The 17,073-nt window shown below is 40.3% G+C and overlaps 1 protein-coding gene across 2 annotated transcripts in view; it reads right to left on the bottom strand.

Annotated features, from left to right (window-relative positions):
* Positions 1-1,743: 1,743 nt before the first annotated feature.
* LOC128741608 (actin-binding protein WASF3) overlaps positions 1,744-17,073 on the bottom strand; it is a 63,225-nt gene continuing 47,895 nt past the window's right edge. For both annotated transcript variants that reach the window (XM_053837548.1, XM_053837547.1), the window contains exons 4-6: positions 15,929-17,011; positions 5,691-5,925; positions 1,744-5,623 (exon numbers count right to left, since the gene is read on the bottom strand). In XM_053837548.1, the coding sequence (XP_053693523.1) occupies positions 5,442-5,623; positions 5,691-5,925; positions 15,929-17,011 (1,500 nt within the window). In that variant the 3' untranslated portion in view covers positions 1,744-5,441. The remainder of the gene's footprint in view (positions 5,624-5,690; positions 5,926-15,928; positions 17,012-17,073) is intronic.

Here is a 17,073-nt window from a genome sequence, read left to right on the forward strand (position 1 = left end):
CTCTGACGACATTCTTTTACGATCGTCTATCCGGTTGGATTACAGTTAATGTAGAATCAGGAGGAGCATCTTTCTTTAGTTGTTCTGTCATTCTTACTCTGGGGAAGATTAGCAAAGGTGGGGTTTACTGACCTGTGGCAGACATACAGATTACTGCGGCTGTTAAAACGCCTTTTTCCGCCGATGTAATATATTCTATCTGCCGCTTGCTACGAAGAGCCAACTTCTTGCTTTTTTTTATTGAACCTGTAAGTGATAAAAACAACATATTTCAAAGATTCGTATAATGGGACAGAACATAGCAAAACGAACCGTAAGAATAGAAGTTTCATCGACGTTGTAGATGCGCGAATCTGAAAATGGTCCATTTGCGAGGACTTATTCCAGAATATGAAAAAAGCGATCAACTGCTATTTTGTTGGAAGCTTTTGAACCGGAAGTAGCTACCGGTGTTCTCAAAGATATTTCGGGATGTCGCTTTCTGAAACCTGCCAGTCTATCAGGACCTGCTAGTTTCGTAGATTTATTGAATAGATGAGGTATCTGAATTTTCTCTGCTAATATCAAAGACCAAACGTCGGATTTCCAGTGCCGTCATACTGTACTCTTCGAACTTCAGAACATGTTTAATGAGGGGGATGGGGAGACGCACTTATATTTTCGATCCATAACCTAAACTTTGAAACGAAAATAAACATTCAAGTAATGACAGTTGTTGATTTGAGGTTAGGAATGTACAATTGCAGAGTGGTGATCTTGCCCTGTAAATAGATGCGCATTTTGTCCCGTGTGGTTGTGTATGTTTTAATAGCAATTCGTGGTAGTTACATTTCTTATAATTGCTGCTAATATCAACATGGGATTCACGTCTTAAATCAATACCACTGTTGCACTCATTTGTTGGATGGAAAACTTTCAAAGCAATGACTAAAACCTTATTTCATGGCTGCGTATTCATATGGCAAATGCAACAATTTTTGTCGTTATTTTTTATGACCATAATACCATAATACCAGTATTAAAGTTTTCAAGTATTTTTTTTGTATTTGTTTGAATGTTTGCTTGCTTGCTAACTAACGATAACTGATTGTGTACCATCATATTAACATATATAATGATTATTTGAAGGGTAATCATCTTGCCTCTGCATATCCTAATGTAGGCTCTCTCTGTTAGTCGTTAATAAGCACCAGGTTAATTTGCGTGAGACATTGCAGGTGAAATCCATCCAAGAAAGCAGCTGGAATTCGATCATCTACGGCTTCCATTTTGAGAGCCATTTCCATTGTACTTCGTCCGACATCCTTGCATCTTTACAGGCCCAACTCACCGCAATTAGTCAATTTTCGCTAAACAGGGCCGTTCATCATTCCCAGGTTCTCAGGATAGTTGGGATTAGGCAAGTCACATCTCCTGCTTTTTTAATTATATTATGTGACCTCTGGATGGTACGTCGTCTGATTGTCCGGTCCACTCATTTGAATGAAGACTTAAAGGGCTTTTTATGGTGACGGGAGTTCTGTCTGTAATGTGATGTAATATGACTTTCCGCCTTTGCTTTCAACAGCTTTCCTAGTAACAGAAACTTCGAATATAAGCTTGATGTGATCGAGTTTTTCGTAACCATATTCCACTTACATCTTAGTCATCAATGATTCGGAAAATTTCTTCAAGTTCCTCTTATCATACAGTAATTTATGAGTTTTTATTTTATTTTAATAAACTTTCAATATTATACTCATTGTTTACCTTTCGCAAAGCTTCATGTTCATGTTACAGAAGTAGAATAAGAAGTCTGTTATTCTATCATACAGCAAAATAAGGTCAAGTTCATTAGAAGTTTAAAAAAATATAAAACAATTTTCAAGAGCGACTGGAATAGTACAACGAAGAAAAAAAAAACGATATACACTAAACTATATAAACAAAATGTAAATCTCTCTTACGCTTACACTGCGAAACGGAATCTATTTGCATAGTAGTATTTTCAGATACATACTTATTGAACTAGAAACGAACCTAATATTTCACAAAGTGATTTTCTTACATCGTTAGTGTTGTTTGTTTGTTTGTCCTTCCTTTAATTACAGCTTAGTATCATATGAATGACGTTTTTTTCCTACAAACAATTATCGCCTCAAAGGGTTAATGAATATTGTGTTTTTATGCTTTGCCTAGCTTTGCTGCTATATTGGATTTCGACATTTTTTGTCTTTCCTTACACAAGTTTCGTCTCCGCATAGAACAGCACAAGAAAAAGGCTGATGCTTAAATTCAGGGTCATTCGTTATAAGCTACACATACATGCATTGTTTTTGTGTGTGTCGGTTTGTGTCCTATTTGTCATATCATTTATTGCAACCCGGTAGTTTGAAGTCTGCATGTCCTGATGGGTGTCCTTTCAAGATGGTAAAGTGAATGGGTTTTCTTTTATACCTACTACTATTTAGTTTTGTTCATCTTGCGGCACAACCAAACTACCAAAGATAGTCGGTACTGTAGCTGTGTCTGTCGACGTGGTTCTTGGAAGAATGTTTATGTTTGCATTACTGTTGATTAACTTATTTATCGTCTAACTATGAATTTATTGTTGTGTAGCGCCGATGCGCTGCTGTACCCTCGAATGTGGTTGCCTCCTGCACGCATGGTGTACGTGTGTGTGTGATTTATTTGATTATAGTTTCCCGTTTTATTAGTACTGCACAGTTATACGCGTGTTTAATATGACAGTTCGAAGTATTTACTATAAATAATTTTGGTATTAAATTGGCTATGGTGTTGCTGAGAACACTTTCTTCCGCTTCAACAGCATCATGGGTCATCAAGTGTCAGTGTCCCATCATAAGTTGTATTCTGCAGTTTGAAATCTATTCTGTAGATAAACGTAGATCCGATTTCAGCTGTTTGTTTTTCTTTTCTAGTTAGTCTTTTCGAGTGTAAAATATTAGATACACTTTAGGTTTTCTTGTTCCGAGATTATCCATATTAAGCATTTGATGCATTTCAACACATATTAATTTTTGACAAGCGTTTTCCTATAATTTTGAGTGGGGTAAAAGAAGCGAAGCGGCAAACGACTACCTATATTTTATGATGTTGGGAAAAATTGAGTATGATTGTTATTGTTTTAGTTTTCTTGGAGTATCAAGAACAGACAATTGCGCAAAGTAGAATAGTTTTAGCATACACGGCAAGGCAACAGACAAAGGTAGAAAGAGAATTTTAGTTTAATGTGTCGTTTTGTTACCAGAAATGTTGCAGCTATTTCAGTGCATATCAAGATCAGTTTTGTCTTTAAGATTTCTACAACACTAATTAGCAAATGTTTCGCTATATTTGAGCTTCTAAATCCATTCCAAATGGCGTAAAAGAGTCACTTTCGCTGGCGCAATATCGATTTTATCTGAGTCTTTGACTGATTTCAGTTGCTGTTAAATTTTAAATTTTAGCATTTACATTCTAATATCTACTCGCTAGACTGGGCTATTGTAGCTATCCAAAATAAACCTTCATGGTGTTTTATTTGCACGTCTTATAATTTAATGGGGCGGGCCATACGCGGAGTAACAATAGTACGCTTTTACTGTTTCTTCTTTTTGTTACAAAGTGGTGATTGTTTGAGTGTAGATTTGTGACACAAAACCTGACTTTTCGTACTGGCCTGTCAGTAAAAAAGTAAGCATCAAATAATATTTCATGATACGTGAAGTTTTTAGGCAGTTTTGTAGAGAATCAAAACAACTTTGAGTTGCTGTTAAATATCTAAGATAACAACTGTGACAGTACAGGTTATGCATTAAATAATTGCCCAAGAAGCAAGTAAGAAATTAGCTTTGGCGACTAGGAAGTTCCAGTCATTTCCAGTTGCGCTTTCTTTCTGAAGCGTTCAAGCAACGGTCCATTTTCGAACATGAATTCCGCGACAGTATTGCTGATTGCAAGGAAGATTGTCCAATCTATAAGTGCGCAGTCGCTCATAAAAGTGCTATTTTGGCTTAAATCGTTTCGGTCTCTTCGGCGCACTTATTGCTTGGAATGTTCCGAAAAAGTGCGCCGAAGATACCGAAACGATTTAATGCAGGATCGCACTTTTATGAGCGATTTCGCACTTTGGATGGAACAAATTTTCCTTGCAATCAGCAATACAGCTCACCGATTTAACCGCTACCCAACAGCAGTCGATTGTGAATCACCAGTGAACGGATCATTGAGTCTTTCATAACTGGAATCGACGAATTCCACTTCCGGTATGACACGTACGGCAATTCTTAGTGTTTGGGTACTTTAGCCAAACCAATATTTTCCGCTTTTTTCGCACATCGATCTGTGGAAATCCAAGAGGAACCTCACGAACAGATTCATAGCGATTTGTTCCAGTATCCGCACCTTGATTGCTGGAAAAACTCAAGCAAATCACGATCGTTTTCTTTTGAATTCATAATTAGAGATTCCAGCTATCTTTTTGACATGGAAAAAAGGCAAAAAAATAGTTCGCCTTATTCCCATTGGCCACCAGGCCGCCCGATTTGAGTAAGAAAAAAATTAAGACCTGTAAATTCATAAACATTTCTTTTCAATAATGCAAATATGTTTACAATACAGGTAATTTCGCTCCAACTGTTGCTTTTACAAACGCCAAATCAAATGTCACCAAAAATACACTTTTCACCTCACTTTTCTTATTTTCCAATTTGATTTCTGTGAATTTTCCCTAACCACTAGAAATAAGTGTAGCAGTACGAATTGCGCCATGGGCTGCAATGCTATTTTTGCGAATATGTGCTTAATATCTAACCGTTTTAATATTATGTATCAACTTTTTTCATCGATTTTGATTATTTCCCTCTTTTACTCATTCCCGCATCCGTTTAGCGTCGGTAGAAACCTAACAAAGAAAAATGCTCGAGATGAATACCCATAAGAAACGCAAAAAAATCTTCCTAGTTGAATCTTCCATCTCATAATAAATAACTTAGTATATTTACAGTAAAATATACATCTTTTGCAATATCACTGTTCTTTACTCTCCCGCGCGCGGCGGCTACAAATAGGCGTTTCCGTTCGAATTCGATTAATCTCCGCGATTGCCGTTTCAGCCATGTCTCATACTGAAAAAAAAAAATCAAAAGCAATAAACCAACTTCCGCCCATTTGGAATCCCTTCCTAGCCAATCATGTCCTAACAACGACGACGAATGAGCACGCGCTGGAAAGGCAAGAGTCTCTATCTATCGTTTGTGTTGTGTGTTTTGCTTACTTTTTGTTTCGTCGATACGGGCAAGCAAAGTCGACCTTTGCCACCGTGCCGTCCCGGGGTGTATGTAATCCGGGGCCAGCCATCCAGCCACCGGTAGGTAGTAGCAAATCACTATCAATTACTTCTTTTTGCCGCCGCCCCCGGCCGCAATGGTAACGGCCGCTGCGGAAGCGTGCTCGTGATGTCATGCGGACGTTTCATTCTCCATCCATCCCTCGCTATCGTCGTCGCTCTCCGAGTCGGACGATTCGCTCAGCTCGATGGCGACGCGTCGAGCCAGAATCGAGGCCACGTCATGCAGCCGCTCGATGGTGCGATCGTTCTCCTTGGCGTCGTTTCGCTGTTCCACCTTGCGCAGTTTGATTCCTGCGAGAGAAAAGAGATTGATAAAGACATTATAGCATTTAAAGATTGTAAAATGCAAGCGACTTACCGTCTCGAATAGCTTTCATCAAATCGGACCGCGGATCTTCGTAGGCGATTTTTTCCTGCGGGGGAATCTTCTTCAGTTGGTGCATTTGGCCCATGATCAGATTGCCATTCGGCATGGGCATTATGTCGCCATTGGTCATCGCAGGCTTCGAGGGACTTAGCGGGCCGTCCAGTATTGGTGGAGGCGGTGGCGGTGGTGGTGGGGCTACATTCGGCGGCGACTGCTTGGGCGATAGCTGGAAAAAGAAGCTCAGTATTAGAAAATCGGACGAACAACTTTTATACGCTTTAATTGCTATTAAAGTACGCAAAAACCAGTCACTCAGTTAGCACTCTCAACGGATTACAGAAAGAGAATAAATTTATCATTTCATAGTTTAAAACTGAATTTACAATTACGGATATCACAATTTGAATGTCCATTTACATTTTATTTCAGATGTGAGCAAAAAAATTAAAGATCAACAATGAACCAAATACTTATCTTTCTTGGAATTAACGACTGAAAAAAAAACATGGCAATCCCCAATTGTAATTCTTGCATAAATCCGAACGTTCAAATTTCATGCCAATTGCAAAGAAATTTGTTTATCTTAAGAATTTTTTACTTAGACTTAGATTTTGTTTGTTTTTAATGCTTTCAGAATCTGCTACATTATATAAATGTTATTAACTACTCTAAAGTTACGCTTAAGTCAAGTTTTTCCTGCCATAGTAAATCAATCATCTCGACCCTCTGTGTGGTATCTCCGCTAGTATCAATGTATCCCCTGCTAATACACTCGGTATCTTCAGTCATCAAATGGTAACTTCAGCAGACTGCTAACCATACTTCATCAACATCGGAGGATGCGACGTCTCTGATATTACGCACCTCTGCTAGCTAGGTACGCGAGGTACGACACTGATGGTCCAACAAGTCAGTCGTATGTTCAAATCTGGGACAGGGGAATGCTGTAATAATCAATAAGATCATAGCACTAGCACCACAATTGTTCTCTATATTTTAACTGCTGCGAAGTCTATCTAGGAAAAAGTAGCCGATCAAGTTCCAAATGTGAAATGTAGCATCAAGGCTTTGCTTTGTCCCACTGTCATCAGCGAACAACAGTCGTCTCAGTCTTGGCACGAAAGCTGGATCCCAATTCCTAGGCTCGACAGGATTTTAATAATTTCCTGATAACGCGTAGCTCACTTTTTGCTATTGATCTGATCCGAAAAATAATTCTTCCAATTCGTCGCTGATTTATAATCAGAACGTATGTAGACTTCGAACCATAATCGGTGTTTTTGTTGCTGCGACAATACACTGATCTAACAAGTTAATTGTCGATGTTCGAATCCTGGCTGGGAGAGGCGGTTAGAGTCAGTCCACAATCATGGGTCGCACACAATTGTGGGTCATTTAAGCTTTAGCTGCTAATTTACGTTTAATTATCACCTAATGATTGATCAAATTATTAGTGCGACTTATGAGTAACAATTTTATCAATCAATTAGTATAATATTCACGCATTAATCAGCAGATAAAGCTAAAATGACCCATAATTGTGTGTGACCCATGATTATGGACTGACTGTACATAGAGATATTCATTTGAGAAGCCTATGATTTTTAGGAATCATGCGCAGGATTAGGTGCGTCCATGGTACCTGAAGGCTGGGGAATAAGATAGCGAGGGAACCAACTTCATTGGTGCAGAAAGCGATTAGATAATGCGACCTACCCAAGCAGCACACATTTGACACTTTTAGTTGCAGCAACTCGTTTATGACTATGACTAAAATTGGCCGCAACTGGTTTGTAACAACGGTGCTACTTGGGTAGGTAGTGGTGCAAGATCAAATCAAAAGCGAAATCAAAGACGCCATCTAACGACTGAAGAACAACAAAGTAGCAATAAATGATGGTATTGGAGTGGAATTTATCAACAAACTGCGCCCGGACAAGTTGGTCAGCAGGCTGTTTGGATTGATTGTTAATCATGATTTGGGAAACGAAACGACTACCTGGATCTTAGAAAGATGCCGTAGTGTGAAAATTATCGTGTGATGACTATCCTGAATGACGTCTACAAAGTGCTTTCTTCAGTCATCTTCCATCGACTGTCGCCACTAAGAAACAAATGCGTGTGGAAACCGTCATACCGAATCTTTACCATGTGGCAGACTCTGCAGAAGTCCTACGATTTCTGAATACCACGCACGCATCACGTATTAATCGATCGTATACGGCAATAGTATAAACCGACAGATTCATAGCAAATTATAGACAAAATTATAGACAAATACGGCTTTCCAGGGAAGCTGATCAAATTAATCATAGCGAGACAACATTGAACGGGATTCAGCTCTATGTGAGAATTTCGAGTGGTCTGTTGGCCCAATTCTAATCGCGTAGGATAAAGTGAAGTTTTTTACTGCTTTGAAAGTTTAAAGTACGTATTTTTTTGGCTGAAAACAGAATATTTTTGCTCTTTTTCCATTGTTTTTGCTCATTTCATATTGTTTTCGCTCTTTTGACTACAAGGTCTCAGTCGAAAAGAATTCGAAAAAGTGGTGTATAGGGTAATTGAGTGATAATTATAATATCAATATTGCTGAAGGAAGTACAATTTTATCTTTTGATGCTAATCTTGCAATATCGTTGGTAGTAAAAATAGGTCTCTTTCGATAGGGACGAGTTTGAGGTAGGTCGACGAGTGCGTATACCTGTCACTGGCAACCAATGACAACAGAACCAACCGTGAGATTAGGAGACCTATTATCAGTGGAAGTCTATGGAGTCTGGCAGTATGCAGGGAAAGAGTGTATGGAAACAAAGGATAAACTACGAACAACTATTTTGAGCTAATGACACGCGCTAGTTTTACGAGAAAGTGAACCAATTTCGTAAGGGCTACACAACGAGTGATCTGACATGTGTAGGGACGAGGGAGGAAATCTAATCACAAACGAGCATGAGGTGGTTGATAGGTGGAAAGAGTTCTTCGATGAACACCTCAAAGCGAAGTTACAGAAGGAGGCGAAACGGAAGTTAACGTAGGAGAAGTCTTCAAGCAGGTAAAATGAGAAACCGGGTTGCTGAAGACCAACAAAGCCGCAGTTGAGGACCGCATACCGGTAGAGCTTCATAAACATGGCCGGGAAACCAGCCTCGTCGCCAGAGATGGGACCCAGTGGCCCTATTTTAACTCCAATTGCTTTATATGCATATTTCGCCGCTTAGAACTAACGAAAAAATGTATATCAAACAATTAGGGTCGAAATAGGACCCGCAGGTTGCTCCCCTCTGGCTATGTGGCTGCGAGAAACATTGGCAACTGCTTTACACTGGGTGATTTCCAAGATTTGAGAGGAAGAGAAGCTACCGGAGGAATGTATGGAAGAAGTGGTTTGTCCCATCTACAAAAAGGGTGATCGGCTCAACTGCTGTAACTATCGCGGCATTACGCTGGTAAACTGCATAACGCTATCGCAGAACTGCGTTAACTGCATAACTATCACGGCATAACGCTGGAGTTACATTGGATCGAGTGATGTGGTTTGTGAGCATTTCGGGGACACTCTCGAGTCCCTCAGGAACTCTGCGACGACGGAGGAAATCTACACCAGACTGAAAGCGGGCTCTAAAAGGTGTTCTACATTAAATTGCATCACGGAAGAAACGCTGTAGAAAATTACCTAAGTGACCGATCCTTTTCAAACTTTAAGACAATATAAAATAACCCATTGGTAAGCTTTTGGCATATTTATTTCATTCAACTTTAATACCATAACCGTATGCTCGCACCTTACGTTTAACTGCGTTGCGTTTAACCGTCCTAATGCATTAGAAAAAAGTTACTTATTATGCATTGGGGTCGAAAACGACCCAGGTTTTGAAATTGCTCTCATTCATCCATTTTCAATCCGAATTTCGTTTTTTTTTGCCTCGCCAAAAACTAGCACCCAAGGTATGTTGGGGAATATTTGTTGACTGATGGCCACTTCTGCGTCGGTTCCGGAACACCCACTACCAGGTCCCGGGGGACATTTTTATATTTTGAGATAATTCATTTTGCGGCACATCAAATCACATTGGCTTGATAAAATAAGATTAATGGAAGTACAATGGGGACATTTTGGACCCAAACGGCCATTTTCTCATTGGTTCCGGAATATCCGGTACCCGGTTTTTGAGGACAATTTTGAATTTTAGGATGATTTATCTTGCGACACGTCAAATTACATCAGCTTGATAACATAAGACTATTGAAAATATAATATAGACATTTTGAAGGCAAATGGCCTCATCAGCATTGGTTCCGGAACATCCGGTACCCGGGCTTTGGGGCCATTTTTGTATTTTAGGATAGCACATCTTGCGACATCACAAATTACATCGGCTTGATTAAATAAGACTGATGAAAGTAAAATAAGGTCATTTAGAGGCCAAATGGCCATTTTACTATCGGTTCCGGAACATCCGGTAACTGGTTCCGCGGGATATTTTTGGATTTTGAAATAAATCATCTTGCGGCACATCAAATCACAAGGCATTGATCAAATAAGACAGTTACAAGAGCTATGGGGACCATTTGTAGACAAACTTGTGCTGGGCGGTGGAGTACAGTAGCCCCTGAAGCTGCCGGAAGTTCGCATTGACGTTAGTCTCATCATCCATGACGAGCGAGTTAAGAATTTTTCAGGTGCTTGCGCAAAATAAATTCGCGACGTTGCTTTTCGGGTGACGCCATTTTATCCAATTTGCGAAAAACTGACCGCGGTAAAAATACAGTGTAAGCAATACACTCTAAACTACTTCTAACCAAATTTTTAGGAGAAAATACCCTATGGGTAACTTTCTACAGCGTTTCCTCCGTGATGCAATTTGATGTGGGTCACCGTTTAGGAGGATTGGGCTAAAAATAAAAGCGTCGAAGACCAAATACTTGGAATGAATAGGCTCAAAGGAAACAAACGCAAGCCTCCCTCGGACGGTAACCGTTGACGGCGAAGAATTAGAAGTGGTAGATGAGTTAGTGTATTTGGAATTTCTGCTGACCGCGCACAACAACACTAATAAGAAAATCCAGGGGCGCATTCTAGTGGAAAATCGGGCTTACACTCAAGTCTCTTTTTACACGTTTTTTTACGATTTTTGAATTAACACGTTTTTTTTTATGATATTTTTTGAATTAACGCGGTTTTTTTTAAACGGTTTTTTGAATTAACACGGTTTTTTTTTAACGATTTCTTGAACTAACACGGTTTTTTGAATCAGCGCGATATTTATGTTTTCTGAATTTACACAGTATTTTTTCGATGGTTTTTAAATTATAACGTTTGTATATCGTTCGGAAATTTTCTAAGAAAAGCCAGTATATGAAGTACCAAGACCTGCTACGTCTAATACGTACATTCCCAGAATAGAATAGCGCAGAACAACGTAGGTCAGAGGGAATGGATATTACGAACCCCCTAAAACACACTCACATAATTAATAATAAAAAATAGTGTTCAATCAACAAAAAACTATCAATTTTAATCAACAAAAAACAGTAACAATGTCCAAAATTCTAACCGTAATAACCAGATCCTGTTAATTACAATTTTTCGCAACGGTGGCAGCGATCGGGCTCTTAGAGCGACGATGACAAACAGCAATAGCCACAGCAGACAACTAGTCCTTTAGTTCCAGGTTTCAGTCAGAAAACTTTCAAAAGTTAAACTTCCAGAAGGCGGTAATCTTCGCAAAACAACCGCAAAATCTTCCAGCACAAAAACTACACACGTGAGTGAACAGAAGAAAACTCTAATATAAAACTGCAGATCAGAGGTCTTTTGTTCAACGCCAGTGTCGATTTATTAGGTGTGCAGCGAACGTCATCGTTTTGGCATACCGGGCAATACGGAGTTTGAGTACCATTCATACTCGCATTGCTACTTCGCTTTGTGCTGTTTACTTATAGAGATTCTTTACAGATCAGTCGCATACACAAAATACTGACACGAAATCAAGCGAGGTACGCTGGCACCGTGTTGTTGGTGTGGTGTTACGATCACAGCACATTCGTAAAGCATTTTGCCCAAGAACATGTGACGGTAATCATCGCACTCAAGCTGCAGCAATTCTAAAGAAGGGAATGTATCCTTGCTGAATTATAACGTCTTGGGTATTTACTTTTTGTGGCTCTTTGGTTAGCGGCATCGACGGCATCGACAGGAGTCCCAAACAACCGAGTTCGATTATCAATCGAGCAGAAGTGATTTTTCGGGTTGGAGTTTTTCACTTGTTTTTTTACAGATATAGAGTAGAAATTTTAATTAATTTTGGTTATTTGCTACCAATAATTGAATTATGCATTATGCAACTGTGACAAATAACACAGTTTTGTGTTCCTACTACCACTTTTTTGATAGTAGGAACACAAAACTTCGCATCTAATTACACGTAAATTCATTTAAGACTGTACGAAACTATTTCGTGGTAGAAAACAACGAAAGGAATTCGTACATTTTATGCGTACATTTTAACTTTTATGTACTGATACAAGATTTTACATTTTTACGACGATTTTGGAATTAACACGGTTTTTTTTACAACAATTTTTGAATTAACACGGTTTTTTTACAACAATTTTCGATTTAACACGGTTTTTTTACAACAATTTTTGAATTAACGCGGTTTTTTTTAAACGGTTTTTTTTACACGGCACGTATCCCCCGTGTAAAAAAAGACTTGAGTGTACTTTGCCCTTCGCAAAACGTTGCGATAAAGACTAGGAGTTTTTTATCTACTTGAATTGAAACCTGTGACGCTGCTTACGGAAGACATATGCGCCCTTGCCGTGCTCAAGCGGACGCGTACTTCGTACTTCGGTATTGCGGACGATATTTGGTGAAGTACAAACTGAAAGCGGAGGCGTATTAATCGTATATCTGGCGAAAGTTGGTAGACTAAGGTGGGCCGAACACATCGTAAGGAGGCCGCACGATAGTGCGACGAAAACAGTCCTCTTCAACAACCCTACCGGCACCAGAAATAGAGGGGCTCAACTTGCAAGATGACTCGATCGGGTCGAAAGTGATTTGCGTCTGAGACGACTAAGAAATTGGCGGCGAGTGGCCCAAGATCGAGTTGAATGGAGACGTTTGGCTTGAAACAGTACGAGCCACCCCGGCTCTAGGCTGCTGAAGATGCCGACAAGTTTCCGAGAAACCTTTCCATACAATGTCGGATCAATTAAGTAAATAACAATAGCAATGATCTTTCCCTGATTTACGAAAGACTTGGGGTTAATGTCGCTGAACTACAACGTAGTCCTACTAAGTGCATTCTGGTGATCACAACTATAGTACAACTGGTCAAATCAAGATGTGATTGTAGTCCTATTTAATATTTTAAATAATGTTGTGGAATGCTACAGCGTTGAAATTGAAACGAATAAAAGTGAACGTGAGAATATTTGTATGTATGTTCCGCCATAACTCCAGAACGACTTGACCCAAATTTGGCATACATGTTCCTTGACAAAAGAGAATCTGTATACATGTTCCTTGACAAAAGAGAAAAAAGGGGTTCTGTTTGTCTTATATTATGTAAATTGCCGGAACCATAACAGATGTCCAAATAGCTGAGGGATAAGAGGGAGATCTAAAAAGGACAGGGGGTCATTGACAAGGGGGAGGTACGAATAAGCAAAAAAAGGTTTTGTCACTCTATACGGATTATCAAAAAGATGACCGATTTACAAGTGGCTGGGGAACAACAGGGAGGGAGGGAGCGAAAAAGGACAGTGAAGGCGTTCAAATGAAGAAGAAGGGTTTTGTTTCTTACATTATGAGAATTTCCGTTATCATAACAGGGGCCCTATTCTCACAGTCACTTCACCTCAACTAACTTCTTTCACTTTCCTCACCTTACAGGCCCCATTTGATTTGTACAGGTGAGCGGAGTCACCCAGGTGCCTATGAGGATCGCAAATTGTCATCTCACCTAAAAAATTTAGGTGAAGTGACAGTGAGAATAGGGCCCCAGATGTTCAATTGGATGTATAAGACAAAGCGCCCAAGTATGATCGGGCACTTAACTAGTAACATATATATGGTGCTGACCAGTGTTGGGCACCGCTAATTCGCTAACCGACTAATCGAGAAACGCTAGTTATAGTTTATAATTTATACTCAGACTAGCCGCATTTTTGCTGGGCCATGATTGCAAATAAAGTGCTGCTGTTTATTTGAAAATTAACAAACTGTAAAGCATTTTATCCATTATAATAGGTTTTGATCTTAGGTAAATTAAGAAAAGTTATGTAATAAATGTAAATTACAAATAATTTGTACAGCGATAGATTACAATGCAAGTTGTTGCGATATGTTCAAAAATAAACAGTAACTGGTAATTTGCAGTTTGCGATTAGTGATTAGCGAAATTTCCACGATTATCGAGCAAATTGCATCGGTTAGCGAATTAGCGAATTAGCGGTGCCCAACACTGGTGCTGACCTATTTTATTTCATCGATTCATATATTTTGCCAAAAATATTTTTCACCGTCAGAAGCAGGGTTTAAACACTTTTAGAATAAGATAAAGGGCCCTATTCTCACAGTCACCTCACCTAAATTTTTTGGGTGAGAGCACAATTTGCGATTCTCACAATCACCTAGGTGACCCTGCTCACCTGGGTGACTGTACAAATCAAACGGAGAGCCGTTAGGTGAGGTGAGGTGACTGTGAGAATAAGGCGCGTGAGAGAAGTTAGGTGAGGTGAAGTGACTGTGAGAATAGGGCCCAATATAGCTTAAGTGAAACACTTTACCCCGTCTGTATAAACGCACAAACAAATAAATGAACTGTCCGCTCTCCTGCCACCTGATTGTCTGTCATTTTATTACGACGATTAAGATTATCAGAATAGGCTCAGTGTTTAATTATAGTCACTTTAACAGCTTGGATCATTCGTGAATTCTTCGGGGTTGGGATTTGAACCCGGGTCCTCAGCGTGAGAGTGTGAGTTATTGTTAGGAAGCAGATTCGAATATTGATGCTCGAGTAACCCGCTTGTGACAAGCAAAGCACCCCTCGGCGACCATCATGCGATTGCCGATGATTGCGGGGCTCATTTTAGAAGTAAATGACAGATGATTCGATTGTCGTGAAACGTCATTACTGGTGATAAGTTAATGCCCTTCCATGCTCTGACTAAACGACCTTTCACAAACGTAGGCGTTGACTATTTTGGTTCAGTGCTAATAAAGGTTAGTCGAAGCAGCGCTAAGTAGATAGCTTTGATTATTTGCTTGACTATGCTGTCTATGTGCTTGACTATGCTGTTTACTTGCTTGATAAACTGTGAATCGGGTCACAGTCTATCCAAGGAATCTTGTTTCATGGTTGTAAAAACGTTTACATTAGGACGAGGGACGTCTGCAGGCATATTCAGTGACAACGGGTTGAATCACGGGGTGAACAATCAAATAAAATGACATTAAGAATTGTAATCACCATAACACAATGGACGTTTGTCCCACCAGGCGCACCGCATATTGGCGGTGCGTGGGAAAGAATGGTCTCCTCGGTGAAGACAGCAATTGAAGCACATTAGAAGCACAACGGCGGTAGGATGCCGAGGTTTTGGAGACAGTAATTATTGAAGTGGAGACGATGATGAATACAAGACAATTGACTTAATTAGTTTACAGCAGAAAGTTCGTAAGCAATAAAATATGCAAATTCCAGTAATATCTACTAACTTTTCGTTAGCATCTTCGAGTTTCAGTACCAAAGGTTGTTCGAATTCATTTTTGGTTAATATGAAAGTACTTTCTATTTATATTTTTGATATGGTTTCAATACCGGAAATTATTGGTGTCATAGTACTTGTGACTTGAGTAGCACGTACACATAGACATACATAAAACTTCTTTCATTAGAATCATGCGAAATGCTGAGTTGAGAATTTGGAAAAATAATAGTAACATAAACCTTAGACACAGATTTGCGTCATAGCAAATACCTCATCAAATGTTAAAATATTCAATGATCGAATAAAACACCAACACAGTCAATTAGTGACCCACGATACGACCAACGGGCACAGATAGTCTTACCGCTTAACCAATGCGACCCGCGCACGATGGTAACCCAACCGAACTAAGCTCAGCAAAAAGGAAAATGTAACCTCCGAAAGAGTATTCTCGTTAAAGCACCAAATTCTGGTTTGATTAATACGGAGGAAAGGAACCAACTCACCTGTTCCGGAATTGGTGGCGGCGGTGGAAGATCATTCATGGACAGCTGATTGAGCTGCATGTTGAGGTTGTTTAGATTGTTAATCTGTTGATTCAGCTGTGCCAACGCCATCTGGTTCTGGTCGATGATTGCCTGGGGCTGTGGAGCTCCACCGTGCATGCCAATCATTGGCTGGTGCTGCGGTTGTGTTGGCTGACCATTGGCTCCGAGCTGAGGAGAGCCTGCTCTCGAGTTGGCTCGGTTCAGAAGTTTCGCGGCTACGTTGGCTCCACCGTTTGGAATATTTGGCGGGGACTGGAGACCCTCCGGAATGGGTGGTGGCGGCGGAAGATTATCCCGACCGGTTGACATACTTCGACCCCGTGTGGGAGTATTGGCGTTCGATACGTTCGGAGTTCCTTGGCCGCTTCCTGTCGAGGGTGGCGCCGGTGGCGGCTGTGACGGTCGCGATTTTGACCTTGATGGAGTTCCCGGGGCATACAAACTTTCCTGCGATATTTGACTCGAGTTGGTACCGTACATCGATTGGTTATGGAATTCGTCGTACATTGACTGCGGTTGGTAGTTATTTTGCTGTGCCATGTGTTGCTGTTGCTGCTGGTAGTGTGGTGATGGGGGCGCATAGCCACCATCCACAGTTTCCGGCTGGTAACTTCGTCGCAGTTCGATTGAATTTGGTCTCGCTGGTCCCGATGCCCTGGGATCGTAGATAATATTACCACCCATGGTGCTGTTATACAGCGCTTCCTCGTTGGCCGCTGCAATCGCATTCGGTGTTCGGTAAATCACATTGTTAGGCATTAGGGTTTCACCGTGACCAATCGCCCGCTGGCGTTGCTTCTCGCGCGTGTTATGCGGCGCCCTGGGTCGTTTCTTCTGTCGTCCACCTTCGACTCCACCGTCTGTTCCACGGGGTTTGTGTACCTTTTTGCCACGGTCGTGCATTACACGTTCCGTGTCCTTTAGCATTTCCTGTCGCCAAAGCTCGAAGAAATAGTTTGGATCTGTGTAGAATTTGAGACCGTCTTTGCCGTCGTCTCGATAGCAGTTCAACTTATCCAGTGGTGGCGGTTTATCACAAGCCTATGAATGACAAAACAAGGTTGAGATCTGTGATTCGTTGTATTTCTAAATGATAAATTTAC

The sequence above is a fragment of the Sabethes cyaneus genome, chromosome 3 (assembly GCF_943734655.1).
Source record: "Sabethes cyaneus chromosome 3, idSabCyanKW18_F2, whole genome shotgun sequence".
NCBI classification, from domain to species: domain Eukaryota; kingdom Metazoa; phylum Arthropoda; class Insecta; order Diptera; family Culicidae; genus Sabethes; species Sabethes cyaneus.